Source organism: Tachypleus tridentatus, chromosome 1, assembly GCF_004210375.1.
Source record: "Tachypleus tridentatus isolate NWPU-2018 chromosome 1, ASM421037v1, whole genome shotgun sequence".
NCBI classification, from domain to species: domain Eukaryota; kingdom Metazoa; phylum Arthropoda; class Merostomata; order Xiphosura; family Limulidae; genus Tachypleus; species Tachypleus tridentatus.
Window position 1 is genome coordinate 119,648,222 of NC_134825.1, and position 17,730 is coordinate 119,665,951.

Genomic DNA, 17,730 nt, shown 5'->3' on the forward strand with positions numbered 1-17,730 from the left:
GGGGAAAAGTTTCATCATAATATCTTGTTTCTGGTTATTCTTTTGTTATGAATATCAATAAATGTAAATCGTACTTGTAAACTGTAAAATACGCTTTAATGTAATAAACTCCTTACAGCACGATCAAAAGTTACGTTTATCTCAGTATTGTACCTTGAAACTGTCTTAGTTATTTGATATTAAAGCAGCAGTGTAACACACCAACTAAGAATGACATTAAATAAACTAATAACTATCAAATGAAAGAGCTCACAATGTTTTTTTACAAAGGAAACAAACTGTGAATTAAAGTATTATGTTTAAATCCACTCTGCATTTTAAGAACAGTAATGTTTTCCGTCTATAATATTTTAAAGCGTTGGTAATTTTTAAGGATTTTGAGATATTTTTAAAGCTAAAACATATCCTAGAGAATAAATAAAAAAATTGCTCTGTTAAGAGAAGATAAAATAGCAGGGTTAATATAATGTCTTTTATTTCCGTATAGAAAAAAAGTGCTTATACTTTTTTGTACGTGTTTCATTTGTGCCTTAGGTGAATATACCGAAGGTTTTAGATTTGTTCACATTCTGGGAATTATCCTTGGGATTCTTCTTGTTGTGGTTGTGTTGTTACTATTAATTCTCGTTTTGAGAAAACTAAGTTCTAGACGACATTCTTGTCGAGGTAAGTGAAACTCACTTTTTATCTTCTGTTTTTCGCTCGTATTGAAAAAATACATGCATTTATGAACGTGGGAAATACATCGAATAATAATATATTAATCATATAATATAATAATAATATTCAATTATAAATTCGTGGAGAGAAATTGAAAATACTGTTCATATCTGGCAATTTCGACCTGACTGACATCTTTGGAAATCTTGAGCTCAGAGACCTGCTAAAACCTTTTTTGTTTTCAGCTACTGACCAAAGAAAAAGCACCTGAATAACGAGGTTAACTGTCACTTTTATAACACACCCAAAGTTGAAGGTGTGGAATTTGTTTAACGACAATATAACTCGAATCCCGGATACCTTTATCCCTTTGTCTTAATGAATCACGAGTTATTGTACAAAAGCATTGAGTTTACTTTACCGATTACGAAATATCGGGCTAATCTAACTGAACAGTGAAATTTAATTGTCAATAATATAATAATATAACAAGGGTTATAAAACGCTGACGAAGTTTTTGCGCCAATAGATTTTTCTATTTATACAGTCTGGGCACGTTATTCCTTAGGACACTCCTTATCCCAAATTTAAATCAAATTACATGGTTCTCTAAGAATACCAACATTGCTTTTCACTTAAATGTTCTCCACTTTTCACAAATAAAATATTATCTAACTCTCAAGTTAAACAGGTTTTATATATCTGAGTACGAGATGAGACAAAATCGGCATTACCGACTTACGTCACTGATAGTTCAAGTTCTCTTTTTTTATAATGAAAACCTGTTAACGATATGTCTTTGTGGGTTATTTTTTCTGGTCAGACGTGTTGAGTTCTGGTTGAGAAAAAAACTCCTATCTTTATTCGTATTGCCAAAATGATATCACGCAAAACTCGTGCCAGGGATGCAGCCTTATTTAACTAAACAAAGAGAAACATATTAACACGAACTTTATTATACGTTAAGCTCTCGTGTTGCCGCTAGGTGAACGAATCCCTTTCAGGCTTTTGTATGAGCTTTCAGAAAATTAAAAATAGTATTGTGAACAAAGATCACGCAACCATGTAATTTAAGATGACATAGGAGAAATACATCTAGGTAAAACCGTTGCTAGGGAAACTTATCTCTGTTGATCAATATTTTCTTCCCATTTTCTTTGAATAAACACTGGGCACTTGAGGGAAAGTATAACTGCAGTCATATTAACGTTCTTTAAGCAGTAGACCAAATCCTGCTCGTATGTACTTATATTTATGGTGTATATTGCCTCATTGCAATATGCTAGTCCCATTATGCTAGGCCAGGCGGTTAAGGCACTCAACACGCAATCCAAGGGTCACGGGTTCGAATCCTCGTCACACCATACATGCTTGCCCTTCAAGCAGTGGGGATATTACACTGTTACGGTCAATCCCATTATTCATTGGTAAAAGAGTAGCCCAAGAGTTGGCGGTGGGTTTTCATGGCTAGTCTTGCACTACAAAATTAGGGACGGCTAGCGCAGATAGCCATCGTGTAGCATTGCGCAAAATTCAAAACAAACCAAACCCATTATGCTATATTTCAAATTTGAGATTAATTTCTGCGGCAAAACTTACCAATAAGAGGTTCCCTTGTAAATGACTGAAAGCGTATTTTATTAAACCCAACAAACACGTGGAAGGCAAAACCCAATAATTTATACTATCCCTAATTTGTCTTTTCAAAGGTGTTTAGTTAACTATGTCTTTAACGGGTTTCCTCTGTAATTCGGTCAAACAAGAGAGGCACGGATCACTTTTCAGGTCCTGTCAAATTTCAACAAACTAATGAAGACTTAAACAGCTCCAAAACATTTCACATTGGAGATTTAAAGCCTAATACGTTAAAATATTTCAATACAAAATGTCAGAATGGCATCATATTATTTGAGTGGGTGCGATTTCTTGGTTAGGTTTTTAATTTATGGCTCTGTTGGTCACTTTTTACTCTTTCCCAGACCACCTATCGCCCTTAGTAATATTTATTTCCTCGGTCCTTGTGCTTGGTCTTGTGTCCATGAGTATGCACTACTAACCACCACATGAAGTACCGTTCAAGTTTCTACAAAAGATAACCACATATCTCGCCAATTTTTCACAGACGATCCACTGTAAGTGATTGTCAGCTTCTAAGACCGTGATTAAACAAACCAGAGGACAAAAGTTCACTGGAACAACGTCGGTTGGTTTGACAAGTATGTGGTCGAATGGAAATGCACTGATTTTTATATCTTTGTTTATCATTCTCGTAAATAAGAAAAAAAAAACAAAAACGGCCCAGAATGGCCAGGTGGTTAGGGCGCTCGAATCGTAATATGATAGTCTTAGGTTCGAATCCTCGTCACATCAAACATGCTCGCTATATCAGCCATGGAGCGTTATAATGTTGGCAAAAGAGTAGCCATAGAGTTGTTTGTGGGTGGTGATGACTAGTTGTCTTCCCTCTAGTCTTACACTGCCAAATTAGGGATAGCTAGAGCAAATAGCCCTCGTGTAGCTTTGCGCGTAATTCAAAATAACAAACGTAAAAAGAGCAACCGTTGATTTCGATTTGTTTCTACAGACTTGAATTTTTGCTCATGATATTTCTATAAGTGAAATATCTTGTTATATGAAACATACCTGGCTCCATAACAGTGGTATTTCTGGGTCTGGAACGATAAGTTTTACTTTACAGTTGCTTTGGGGTTTGTTTAGAGCCTTTTGTTTCATGCAGGATATTAAACAAGGCTTAATTTTGCTTTACAATCTAACCATACGAATATTTTTACTCACAAAAGATTATGTCATAGCCTTCTAATCACCAGCATATCTGTAGCAGCACTGTCATAATCCATGGGTGGTAACACTTCTTGCACTACGGTTTTCAATTATTTATTAAACTAAAACATAAGTTATTTATAATAGGCTTGTCACTCACGGTTCCATATCTCGTATCTGCACTACTATATTAGCTCATACAATGTTTCTTTATAATATCAGTTTATCTTCTATATTAATTTATTTTACAGATCTATGATAAATTTTACGTTTATCCAGTTGGTATATTATGATGTTTCATTCATCTTATGTTTTGAAGTATGTTTCATATGTTGTTTCTCGGTTGGAATCAATTTGCTTGTGAAACTATTATCAGATCTATTACACTAAGTAACACAAATAACACTATGTAACATAAATCGTGTTCCTGGATAGTATGTGTTATTTCTCAATTGCTTATGTTGTAAAGGTACAGAAAATGGCCATTATTCCCTTCAAACTTTGCTTTTGTGACCTGGATAATGAAATTTAGAAATTAACCTATTGTCTATGTAAAAACGGGCAAATTGTACACTTTCATTTACATAAGGTCTGAATAACACAACATATGAATCAAGATTTACATGTATTTATACTAAAGTTATACAAAAATGTTTAGAGGTGAGTAGTTTTTCGAGTTTTTGCGACTGTTATGTAAATCACTTTCACGTATCAGTCCCCAAATATAGTCTCTCATCATGTTTTCGTTATACGTTCTCAGGTTACAAAAGCAAAGTTTGAAGAGAAAAATAGGTCTTTTCCATTTACTTTAGGTACAAGCAATTGGGAAATAACACTTTCTGTCCAGGAACAAGAAAAGTAAAAATTTTGTTACATAGTGTTATCGGATCTTGAAACTTTACTGAACAATTTTACTTAGTTTATGTATCATGTTGAAATTGTTATGAACATATCATTGAAACGCATTTAACTGCGCATAAAATATTGCTATAGTCCTAGAAAATTTTATCAGTTTTCTTTCTCATGGATAAGTTTGATTATTTTTTACTTCCCCAAATAAAACTTGAAAGAAAGTTGCAAGTTTAAATGTAAAAGTGTTGGGCCCGGTATAGACAAGTGGTTTAAGGCGTTCGAATCGTAATCTGAGGGTCGAGGGTTCAAATCCCCGTCGCACTATACATGTTCACCCTTTCAAACATGGGGGCGTTATAAGTGACGGTTAATCACACTATTTGTTTGTAAAAGAGTAGTCCAAGAGTTGACGGTGGGTTGTGGTGACTAGCTGCCCTCTCATTAGCGTTATACTTCTAAATTAGGGGCTGCGAGCGCAGATAAACCTCGAGTAACTTTGCGCGAAATTAGAAAAAAATGTAGAAGTTTTGTGTTTTTTTATGTAAGTTTCTTTATAGTAACACTTTTTATTAGCAATATAAAGTACGTTTCTTGTGCTTTACTGTAAGCTTTTAATTTGTAAAATATTTTTGCGTGATGCATATCTGTATAAAGATGTATATATATAGCAGTGGCTGTTGTCTGTTCATGTAACTACTTAGTAAGATCTGTATGAATCTTCACCAAAACTGGTATGAAGGTTTGATAGGTCCGTGCGGCGTTACATATAGTTTTCAGTTTTGCATTTTGCGGTATTTATGCGTGTGGTTACCTTTGTTTTTTTTATATAACAGTTATACATAAGGGAAGCAGCTTTTCATGAATTAATATAAACTTTCGTTAGTCACGAATGTACAAAACTTCCGTCCAGGGAATTAGAACCCCAGCCAGTTATAAATAATATTTCTGGTTTATGGTTTCTTTGTTTTTGGATTTCGCGCAAAGCTACACGAGGTATATCTGCGATAGCCGTCTGTAATTTAGTAGTGTAAAACTAGAGGGAAGGCAGCTAGTCATCACCACCCGCCGCCAACTCTTGGGCTACTCTTTTATTAACGAATAGTGGGATTGACCGTTACATTATAATGTCTCCACGGCTGAAAGGGCAGGCGTGTTTGGTGTGATGAGGATTCAAACCCGCTACCCTCGGATTACAAGTTGAATGCCTTAACCATCTCACCATGCCGGGCCTTGGCTTGTGGTCACTAATCGATTATTAAAAACTATGGCTTCATAAACATCACAAAATTGATATATAATCTTTATAATTGATTAGCGAATATTTTTTAAATTTTTCTAGATACAAAGAAATGAAAACTATATTTACAGAAAGAAAACTAGTGTATTAATTGAACTAATGTATTAATCCGACTTTCAAATATTTTGTATTTAATTCAATTAAAGTTTTCATAGAATAATAATCTAATCTCATTAATTCATTCAGTATTTGAGTAAATTTGGGCCCATTCTATTAAATAACTCTAAACGTTCAAAAATATATATAAAAGTCCAAAGATATAGCTTTTGAGTAGATTTTTTTTATTTTTTGTTTAACTTAATTACGAGAGTCGAACTTCTCATTGGACCATCATCAAGTAACACGGTAAACGACAGTTTCATAATGATAACCACATGATTGGTTGAACTATTGTAATTAAGATAAAGAAAATATAAACAATCCAATCAAGAGCTGTAACTTTGTACCTTTATTTAAAACGTATGTTGGATTTCATTTCCTTACAACAATAACAATGAATATTTTTAATGTGCTCAGAATTCTTTGTATCAGTACATTAAAATATTAACAATAAATATTATTTATGTTTATTAAAGGCAACTTTTTTTTTCTAATAGATCAAGTTATACAACATGGCCGAGACGAAAAGTGAGTATTTCATAAACATTAAATAAATTTTAGTATGAGAAATTGTAAATTTATTTGAGAAAATCGTACAGATGTTTTTGAAAATTACAATGTATTGTTTAGTTAACTTGGAATTTGCTTTCGTTGTGTAAGTTCTAAGACGGCTATAAAATTCCTGTATATTATAAACATTTCTAAGAATTCATTAGCTGTAAAAAAAAATATGAAATCGTTCAATGACTGAGAATTAACTGACAGGAAATTTCTGAAAGGCCTAAAGTATAAGGAAAGTGATGAAAGGCCTAATGTCTAAGGAAAGTGATATGAGATTTTCTGAAATGACATAGAGAAACGATTTCATGTGAGGAAAGTCGTTCATCATTCTGTAATCGTTACTTGTGGTTCAGAACTAGCGATAAACCAATGACGTATGGGAAATGAGAAATATGCTATGGAGCTTAATTTGGGTAATTGGACGTCATTTTCCTTGAAAGTGTTCTGTTACTTCTGGAGCTAGCCAGCATTCCTTTACCCAAGGCTGTTATTATTCATCATTAACACAAAACTTATTTTAAGTAACACTACAATATTCTCTGTTACAGTTCCAGAAAAGCGAAACAAAACATAAAACAAACGAAACTAAAAGCCCGGGAGCACAGTTGATGAAGAACCAGTTTGTGTTTTCTGGTTGATCAGATACATGTTATATGAATTTGTAATTAAAAATAAGTATATAAAAAAATCTTTACAACAAAGCTACAGTTGTTTAAAATATTTAAAGATGTTTAAGAATCGCTACGAGTTTTGGTTTGCATGCAGCACGTGGGCTGATATTTAATTCATTGTGAGCAAATGTTTCAATAGAAAAAGTTAAAGACAAGTAAACATACGAACTCATGATTATTAAACTTTGATCTCACCACTATTAGAGTACATTAGAGTACTTTTAAAACAACGCATCATCAGATAGACCGATGTGGCTTTGCTATAAGAAACACACATATACATATTTATTAAAAGATACATACATATAATTATTCTCGGAGCACGTCAGTTCTCCTATTTCTGAAACAATACATATATATATATTGAGGGAACAAGTTACTTCACTTACTTCTAAAAATACACACACACACATATATATTGAGGGAACAAGTTACTTCACTTACTTCTAAAAATACACACACACACATATATATTGAGGGAACAAGTTACTTCACTTACTTCTAAAAATACACACACACACATATATATATTGAGGGAACAAGTTACTTCACTTACTTCTAAAAAACACACACACACACACACACATATATTGAGGGAACAAGTTACTTCACTTACTTCTAAAAATACATACACACATACATATATATTGAGGGAACAAGTTACTTATGTTACTTCTTAAACAACACATATGTATTGAGGGAACAAGTTACTTATGTTACTTCTTAAACAACACACACATATGTATTGAGGGAACAAGTTACTTATGTTACTTCTTAAACAACACACACATATATATTGAGGGAACAAGTTACTTATGTTACTCTTAAACAACACACACATATGTATTGAGGGAACAAGTTACTTATGTTACTTCTTAAACAACACATACATATATATTGAGGGAACAAGTTACTTATGTTACTTCTTAAACAACACACACATATGTATTGAGGGAACAAGTTACTTATGTTACTTCTTAAACAACACATACATATATATTGAGGGAACAAGTTACTTATGTTACTTCTTAAACAACACATACATATATTTATTCTCGGAGCATGTTTGTTCTGTTACTTTTAAAACAATATACACATATATATATATTCAGGCAGCAAGGTAGTTTTGTCTAAAATTATATATTTATATTTCTTCAGGGAACAAGTCAGTTCTCTTACCGACGAGGAATCACCGAAACACGATATGCAACTACTCGATCTAATTTCCACCAAGAGAGATTTTTCTGGTGAGAATATTCTGCATATAAATGTATTTATGTTTTTCAAAAACGGGTTTATTAACCTTAAAATCACCTTCTGGGTGTAAGTGCACCATGTCCGCCTTTTATATATATATCTCTGTAAATTATGTGCGAACTAAATCAGTTTAGAGTCTGTGATTTTGTTTGTAATATTAATTCTAATGATACAAAAGTGACATAAAAAAATATTCCAATTATTCTCACCTAATACTGCTAAACCCCACATAGAAAATGAGTAATTTTAACAATTTGTTTAGTCAGTTGTTAATACTTAATATGAAGCAATATTTCTTATTGCACACTAAATAGTTTAAAACTATTGTTTGTTTGTCAATTATAATAGAGATTAGGAAGCTATGTGAGTATTTATTACAAATGTTTTATTAGCTCCTTAGTCATTGCACAGAACAAACTACAGAAATGCTATTTCACATTGTTTTAAAATTGAATCTTATCTACTTGTTGGATTTACAATTTACTTATGTTGATATCTAATAGGTTTCGAGACTCACGATAAGCGCAGCACAATAGCCCATTCCGTACCTTGTCACCTAGCAACCAACAGGCATACAAACAAATTAGTGGCAATTGAAATTGTTTTAACTTTATCTTCACGTGCTACGATTCGTAGTTATTTGTGCCTTTAGGAAAACGCGTAGATAATAAGCCTGAAATTAAGGTAATCGTTATTTTTAATGATATATTGCTAAATAAAGCCGAGATATTCAATAATAATACTAAATATACGTAAAAGAGAAGACACACGGTCTTCTAAATCTGAAACCGATACATTTGACGATAAATTCTAGTGATAAAATACAAATTCAGCACAATATTATTGCACAGAATTTTTATTTATTATTTAAAGTTAGAACTATTGTAAATGATTTATTTTTATCTTTCTGTTTCAATATCTGCTGATGAAAAAGTTGTATGATATAAAATGTAATTCATATTAGAGTCTTCTCTTAGTGGACTTAGCAGATAGCCCGATGTGACTTTGCTATAACAAAACACACATATTAAATTCTCCTCTCGATGGACTCAGCAGATAGCCCAATGTGACTTTGCTATAACAAAACACACATATTAAATTCTCCTCTCAATGGACTCAGCAGATAGCCCGATGTGACTTTGCTATAACAAAACACACATATTAAATTCTCCTCTCGATGGATTCAGCAGATAGCCCGATGTGACTTTGCTATAACAAAACACACATATTAAATTCTTCTCTCGGTGGACTCAGCAGATAGCCCGATGTGACTTTGCTATAACAAAACACACATATTAAATTCTCCTCTCGATGGATTCAGCAGATAGCCCGATGTGACTTTGCTATAACAAAACACACATATTAAATTCTCCTCTCGATGGACTCAGCAGACTGCCCGATGTGACTTTGCTATAACAAAACACACATATTAAATTCTCCTCTCAATAGACTCAGCAGATAGCCCGATGTGACTTTGCTATAACAAAACACACATATTAAATTCTTCTCTCGGTGGACTCAGCAGATAGCCGAATGTGACTTTTCTATAACAAAACACACATATTAAATTCTCCTCTCGATGGACTCAGCAGATAGCCCGATGTGACTTTACTATAACAAAACACACATACTAAATTCTCCTCTCGATGGATTCAGCAGATAGCCCGATGTAACTTTGCTATAACAAAACACACATATTAAATTCTCCTCTCAATAGACTCAGCAGATAGCCCGATGTGACTTTGCTATAACAAAACACACATATTAAATTCTCCTCTCGATGGACTCAGCAGACTGCCCGATGTGACTTTGCTATAACAAAACACACATATTAAATTCTCCTCTCGATGGACTCAGCAGATAAGCCGATGTGACTTTGCTATAACAAAACACACATATTAAATTCTCCTCGCGGTGGACTCAGCAGATAGCCCGATGTGACTTTGCTATAAGAAAACACACATATTAAATTCTCCTCTCGGTGGACTCAGCAGATAGCTCGATGTGACTTTGCTATAAGAAAACACACATACTAAATTCTCCTCGCGGTGGACTCAGCAGATAGCCCGATGTGGCTTTGCTATAAGAAAACACACATATTAAATTCTCCTCTCGGTGGACTCAGCAGATAGCTCGATGTGACTTTGCTATAAGAAAACACACATATTAGATTCAATGTATTTGTTGATAATCGCATAACTAAACAACAGGCAAACTGTTATCTGCCGTTTCAAATTTTTAATCACAAGCTTTAAGCATATAAGCAGTGATTTGCCCTTTCTAAGCTTTAATCACAAGCTATAAGCTGTTATTTGCTCTTTCAAAGCTCTAATCACGAGCTTTAAAGCTATAAACTGTTATTTGTCCTTTCAAAGCTTTAATCAAGAGCTTTAAAGCAATAACTATTCAAGCTTATCTCTAATTACCGAAAGATCATAAAGGTAATACGTTATTTTATAGCAACGTCACAAAATGACGTACTCACCTGTCTTTATTTCTTCAAGGAATTAGAAAACCTGAACTTTGTGTTTGTTTTGTATGCTGTGTCCAACAACGGGAATCGAACGCCTGATTTAACATTGTAAATCAGAAGACTCAACGCTGTCTCATTGTACACTATATTCTCTGCTTATTACGTTTGAGTTTTTAGAAAGACTGTGGATATCTTAATATACTGGTCAGTTGTGCTTGCGAACTGCTAAATTAACAAATACGACAGCTGAACTTTGTATACTCAATAAGTATTACAACAATTATGTTATAAAATCTGTATAAAACAAGACCTACCACTGGGTAATTATAATTTCCAAATAGGTCCGCCAGACGTCACTCAATCAACTGCCAAATGGATCCATGCGACTTCAGAAGATTTTCATATAGATCTAACAAAAACCAAGAGTCTCCTATAACACCAGCAGAGACAGTCCGGGTAAGACCTTTATTTATTATTATTATATTACTCTGTATCAAACGGGATTTTAATCTGTGACTTGAGGGCACGCTCTGCTTATTACGCTCGCTACAGTTTTAGAAATTCCTTGGATATCTTAAAATCCATATTAGTTTTTCTTTGCGAACTGATAAAACATACGCAACAGAAATCAAAACCAGACAAAAAACAAAAAAGGAAAATATAAAACAAAAACCTAATTATTATGACACTTCAATCAAAACTAAACAGAATTTTCTTAAACTTTACGTCTTTGTTTTTTATTACTGTCTATAGATAGAAAAATTGATATATATTTATATGGAAACGAGAGGTTTGTGACTCAAGGACAGGAGAAATTGAAGGGCACTTTTTATTACCCATTTGCAGCATCATATGTCATTTTGTTGTTGTTGTGAACCTACAGAAATATGAATTATTTTATGAGGAATCCAGAGTTGTGCGCCGATCTATAATTGGATATATCTATCCAATCTATAATTGTTTTTTGTTGGTTTTTTTTTGTGTGTGTCGAAAAAGCTGGAAACATTTTTAAACTCGGCTAAAACAGTGGTCTAGATATTATTGTAATAAATTAATTTTGAGCATCATTCTTGAATATGTCTATGAGGAAGTGTTGAGACAACCATTTATAACTTCTGAATGTTTATTCTTGTCGAAACAAAAATGAGGTTGATTTCAAAGCTAACCTGCAAATGTAAATGTGGCAAAATATCGGTGTGTCACAACTGTTGCAGGTGTGTGGATGTTGCAAACCAGTTGCTCATAAAAAAGTTCACCGTAAGAGAATTATTTGTTTTTTTATTTCACGCAAAGCTACACGAGAGCTATCTGCGCTAGCCGCCCTAATTTAGCAGTGTAAGACAAGAGGGGAGGCAGCTAGTCATCACCACCCACTGCTAACTATTGGGCTCTACTTTTAACCAACGAATAGTGGGATTGACCGTTACATTATAAAGCCCCCACGGCATGTTTTTTTGCGACCGGAATTCGAACCCGCGACCCTCAGATTACGTGTCGAACGCCTTAACCCACCTGGCCATGCCGAACCACCTTAAGAGAAGTCAAAAATAGATTCGGTTATCGAGGATCTGCTAACGTTTCGTAGAGGATTAAGTCTGTGTACATGAAGGTTTACTTAAAAATGCATCTGGCGACTTATCCTCAAATAGAAAATGGAGAGAGAGTTGCTGTTTCGGTTTGCTGTGGGAAAGAATAAATGAAGGATCAATTGAGGTTAAGCGAAGAATTTTTTTTTCTTATTAACGGTGAAGAATATTACAGAGATAAGAGGTTAAAGTAATGTTATAACAAAAAACATAACATAACCACAACGGGCAGGTGACCCACTATGGTAGGATAGCTCTGGGTCATGGCCTACATAGCCTTGAATCTCACTTTTAGATTTTCGAATTTGGTAAAATATTTTCACAAAAACCAAAATGATGATATTTTCTATCGTTTAGTTAGAAATTTCTTTATAATAATTATACTTATATATAATCAAGTGTTTGCATACATATAATAGTTGGCACCTTTATATATCTCTTACACTTTATACATAGAACTTTAAATCAGAGTACTTATTCATAACACTACGTAACACATATTTTGTTCCTGGATAGTATGTGTTATTTCTTAATTGCTTATGTTGTAAAAGTACAGAAAATGACCATTATTCCCTTCAAACTTTGTTTTTGTAACCTGGATAATGAAATTTAGAAATTAACCTATTGTCTATGTAAAAACGGGCAAATTGTACACTTTCATTTACATAAGGTCTGAATAACACAACATATGAATCAAGATTTACATGTATTTATACTAAAGTTATACAAAAATGTTTAGAAGTGAGTAGTTTTTCGAGATTTGTGACTGTAATGTAAATCATTTTCACGTATCAGCCCCCAAATATAGTCTCCCATCATGTTTTCGTTATACGTTCCCAGGTCACAAAAGAAAAATGTGAAGAGAAAAATAGGTCTTTTCCATTTATTTTAGGCATAAGCAATTGGGAAACAACACTTTCTGTCCAGGAACAATAAAAAGTAAACATTGTGTTACACAGTGTAATAACTGATATCTAAATGAATCCTTTCCAGGTGCAATCTTCATCAACTGACATAAAATCAGATATGAATATAATTTAAACGTAACCGAGCAAATGTTAAATTGTATTTCTAGGAAATTTTCTTTTGTTGTTTTTGTCCATTGTCTTTGAAAATTAAAAATCGAGTACAAACATAAGGAATATCAATATATGTATATATACGTAAAGAAACATGCTGGTATAGTATTACAAAATACACAAGAACGAACGTCAACGAACCTGCAACTTAGCAAGAAAGAAAACCCAAATAATTTCTAAAGTAAATGGGTTTTTAAAGAAACATTCTTTGCAAGAAGTGTTTAAGAACAGAGATTGGGGAACTATATTAAATACGCTTCCAAAGTGATGGGTTTATTTTTCAGTTAATTTTGTATTTCACTTCAGTTTTTATTTTATGCATGGATTGTTAAGTGAGCAGCACGAAAATGACTTGTTCGAGGATACGTACAATCAACTCAATGTTGTGAGTTTAACGTTGTAAAATAGGTAGTTTTAGCACTCAAGTTGTCCCAGCTAATTAGTAAAGAAGTCAAAGACATGAGTTCAGTAAAGATTAAACTGTATCAGTAAAGCCTTGTATCCTTATTGAATGCGTGTAGCCCTCCTTCACACGTGTATTTCCGTGTATCCTAGTAATTTATCTTCATACCTATTGTCTATTTCTGCTAAATACGAACGAACCGTACATCAAGGAATTATGGTAAAATTTATCTTAATTTATATTACTCAGTATTTTGACGTGAGAGATTATAAAACAAAACTGATATTAAGACAGTGATATTTCATGATTTTGTAGTGATTCGATCCAGCTTTGTCTGTACAGTTTATAATTGAAAATCAGTGTATATCATGCGCATAATATAATTTACAATTTTAGTCGCCAGTTTCTTAAACAGCATTCTAGATACCAGCAAGTTTTATAATTTAAATGGCTTCATGTATTATTTCATTTCACTCGGAATCACTACACAGAATCATCTATTCGTTGTGTTGTAGATACTTCAATTACCGATAGAAAACTCCCATTAAATCTTTATGTTAAAATGAACAGCAGGTATGATTTCCGAAGAAATCTATAGGGTTGGAAGAATGATTATTTATTACTGTGTCGAATTTTATGTAATATATTCTCAGAAATTGTTTTGTAGCTACACACTTTCTTGGTGAATATAAATTATGCACAATGCTTCTATATATCCACTTTAACTCTTGCTGTTATGGTAAAGTCGTAAGGTGAAAACACTACGTTAAAGTCATTTGCAAATGTTACATAGCATTATTTCGAGTGAATCTTACACTGTGGAATGACACAAGAGAAATATAGACATACATAAATGCACCATAGCTTTTTTCCTTCTCAATGTAAATACGACATTTACTCTGTTGTGAAGTAATTATAGAAAGCTTCGATTGTAGTTCCTTAGGACATTAATGCCTCGTCATTTCCTTACCTTCTTTCGGATAATCAGCTAAACGACGGTTGTGTGCACCAACTGTTCTTCATAGACAACAGGGAAGGAAACTAGTCAGTATCATGCTACAGATAAAAAGGATTCTACTCTCGTAATACTCAGGCCTAAGTGTCAACATCAACCATAATTCTTCTCTTCATACTAAAACTAAATTACAAATTCAAAAGGATATGCAAAACTTAGCATCTAATTATAAATTAGATATGACAAAAGCTAAATTTATATTCTTGTCAAAATAATAAAAATAGGACAGTTAAGATGAGCATTATTTACAATATTCCATTCTCGTGTCTTGAAATCTATTGGAGGGACCAGCAGATGCTCATGTAATGAAATCTATTGGAGAAACCGACAGATTCTATGTTTGTGTGGTAAAATCTATTGGAGGGACCAGCAGATTCTATGCTCATGTGGTGAAATATCTTGGAGAAACTGACAGACTCTATGTTTGTGTGGTGAAATCTACTGGATGGACCAGCAGTGTTATGCTCATGTGGTGAATTCTATTGGAGAAACCGACAGATTCTATGTTTGCGTGATGAAATCTATTGGAGAAACCGACAGCTTCTATGGTCATCTGGTGAAATCTATTGGAAGGAACAACAGAAGAATAAAGAAAAAATAAGATAGCTACAAACACATACGAGACGTATTTATCCAAAGACACCAAAAATACTATCAAATAGGAGCAAAGAGAATAATTCAATTATCCAATAATCGAATAACAAGAAATTCTAAAGAAATCTTCTGCGTTTATTTATACCAGTTATCGCCGAACCACGATATAAGCATGAATTTCAATCCAATATGGACTCTATCTCTCAACAACAAGCACTGAACTATGTGTGCACACAGCTCGACTCAGAGTTCGGTGATATCACGCCTCTTACGAGTGTATAATAACTCACTATTTCAGACGCATTGTTGACCGTTTATTGCACGTTTTGGAGCCGTTTAGGTTCATTTTCTCATTTGATTTAATATTTAAGCCATTTTGGCCTCTTTAATCATAAAAGTGTTTTGAAATGTTTGCTTTATTCCATAAAATAAGTAATATACTGTCTAAATTTAAACTATACTTTAACTAAGTACATTAAAACCACTGACATCAATGTACACGAATGACCAATAAAATAATTGCACAAAAACAATGTCAAGGCTACTTATTTGTTTGCTAAATATATAGCGTAAAATAAGCACATCTAACTTCTATCATATAACATGGAAACACTTTTAAATGTGAATAAAAGTTGTGAATTTTCAACATGAGAATTACTTTGTTTTTTTAAATTTCGCGCAAAACTGCACGAGGGCTATCTGTGCTAGTCGTCCCTAATTTTGCAGTGTAAAACTAGAGGGAAGGCAGCTAGTTGTTACCACCCCACCGCCAACTTTTGGGTTACTCTTTTACCAACGAATAGTGGGATTGACCGTCACATCATAACGTCCCCACGGCTGAAAGGGCGAGCTTGTTTGGTGCGACGGGGATGCGAACCCGCGACCCTCAGATTACGAGGCGCACGCCTTAACGCGCTTGGCCGTGCCGGGCCAATGAGAATTACTATAAAACAATAAAGTTTAACTATTTTTATTTGTATTAAAAAAGTTATATGATATCAAGTAAACTGCATCAAATATATTCTATATTTTCTGTAAAAAGACTACTTAATAAATAGTAATGATAACCATTATCAGCTTGGCATAGCTTCCAATTTAAGGGTCGTAGGTTCGATTCATCCTCCTATTAAACTTGTTCATCTATCTAGCCGCGTGGGCGTTGTAACGTAACAATCAATCGCACTATTCGTTGTAAAAGAGGAGCTCAAAAATTGGCGGTGGGTGGTTATTACTTTCTCCCTTCTGTCTAGTTTTATACTGCTAAATTAGGATGAATAACGCAAATAGCCGTCGTGTAGTCTTGAGCGAAATTTTGAAAAAAAACAAACCAATCACCAGGCCTTCATATTTGGTGTAAATTATAAATTGAAATTTTTATGGTGTGTCTTTCCAGTTTCAGCACCAGTGGTTAACGTTTGGTTCTCTTGTAAGGTAACTAACTTATGCAGGTTTGAATCCGCGTCGTCAAACATGCTCGTCCATTCACCCGTGGATATGTTAGAAAAATGTTACGGTCAATCCCATTATTCGTTGTTAAAAGAAAAGCTTAAGTTTAGATGGTGGATGTCAGTATTTGTTTAGATGGTGGATGTCAGTATTTGTTTAGATGGTGGATGTCAGTATTTGCCTTCTCTCTAATCTTACACTGTTTAGATGGTGGATGTCAGTTCTCTCTAATCTTACACTGCTAATTTAGAGATGGCTACCGCGGATAACCCTCGTGTAAAATTCAAACGGAATCAAACAAATCCCATTTGCGCTTAAAAATCCCACCCCAATGACATATTATTTACTTATTATTTCAATTACAAAAAAACAACCTTCAAGATAAAATAAAAATCCAAATGTATTAGAGTACACAACTTAAAGCAGTTTTCTTTCTATCACTATGTGCTAAAACTATATATTGTTATATAATTTTAATTATTCAAGAGAAACTAAATGAATATATCTTAACATGATCATATAGTGGAGAGACCAGGTCATTGAACAGAGTAACAGGTCAAAAACTGATGGAGAGTCGTCGCTCTGTATTGTTTCCGAAAGTGGGAACTCTCTTTATGACCCAGAGGAATGGAGGTCAAAATCGTTTGGATCTCAATCACTAGTAAAAATTGACGATGAAGACACGTGCATAACTTCAGAGACACCCCTGATGAATTCTCTAGCTCGAGGAGAGGTTGGTTGTATGTTTTATTTTATTGGAAAAACAATTAGTTTTATGTTTTCTTTGATTGGAAACACAATTAATTTTATGTTTTTTATTGGTAATACAATTAATTTTATGTTTTCTTTTATTGGAAATTCAATGATATTGCACTCGTAAAAAGTGTGTTATTGTTGTATTTCTTTCTGTTTATAATTCAAAAATAGATAATTTTTTACTAAAATAAAAAAAAAAC

General features: G+C 33.4%; 1 protein-coding gene across 3 annotated transcripts in view; it reads left to right on the forward strand.

Annotated features, from left to right (window-relative positions):
- The window catches only part of LOC143222461 (synaptogenesis protein syg-2-like), a 131,633-nt gene extending 114,196 nt beyond the window's left edge, over positions 1–17,437 (forward strand). For 2 of the 3 annotated variants that reach the window (XM_076449017.1, XM_076449026.1), the window contains 5 exons: positions 535–666; positions 6,187–6,217; positions 8,080–8,168; positions 10,993–11,107; positions 17,298–17,437. In XM_076449017.1, coding sequence (XP_076305132.1) covers positions 535–666; positions 6,187–6,217; positions 8,080–8,168; positions 10,993–11,087 — 347 coding nt within the window. In that variant the 3' untranslated portion in view covers positions 11,088–11,107; positions 17,298–17,437. The remainder of the gene's footprint in view (positions 1–534; positions 667–6,186; positions 6,218–8,079; positions 8,169–10,992; positions 11,108–17,297) is intronic. The other variant, XM_076449035.1, reaches the window with a different exon arrangement.
- The last annotated feature ends 293 nt before the right edge of the window (positions 17,438–17,730 follow it).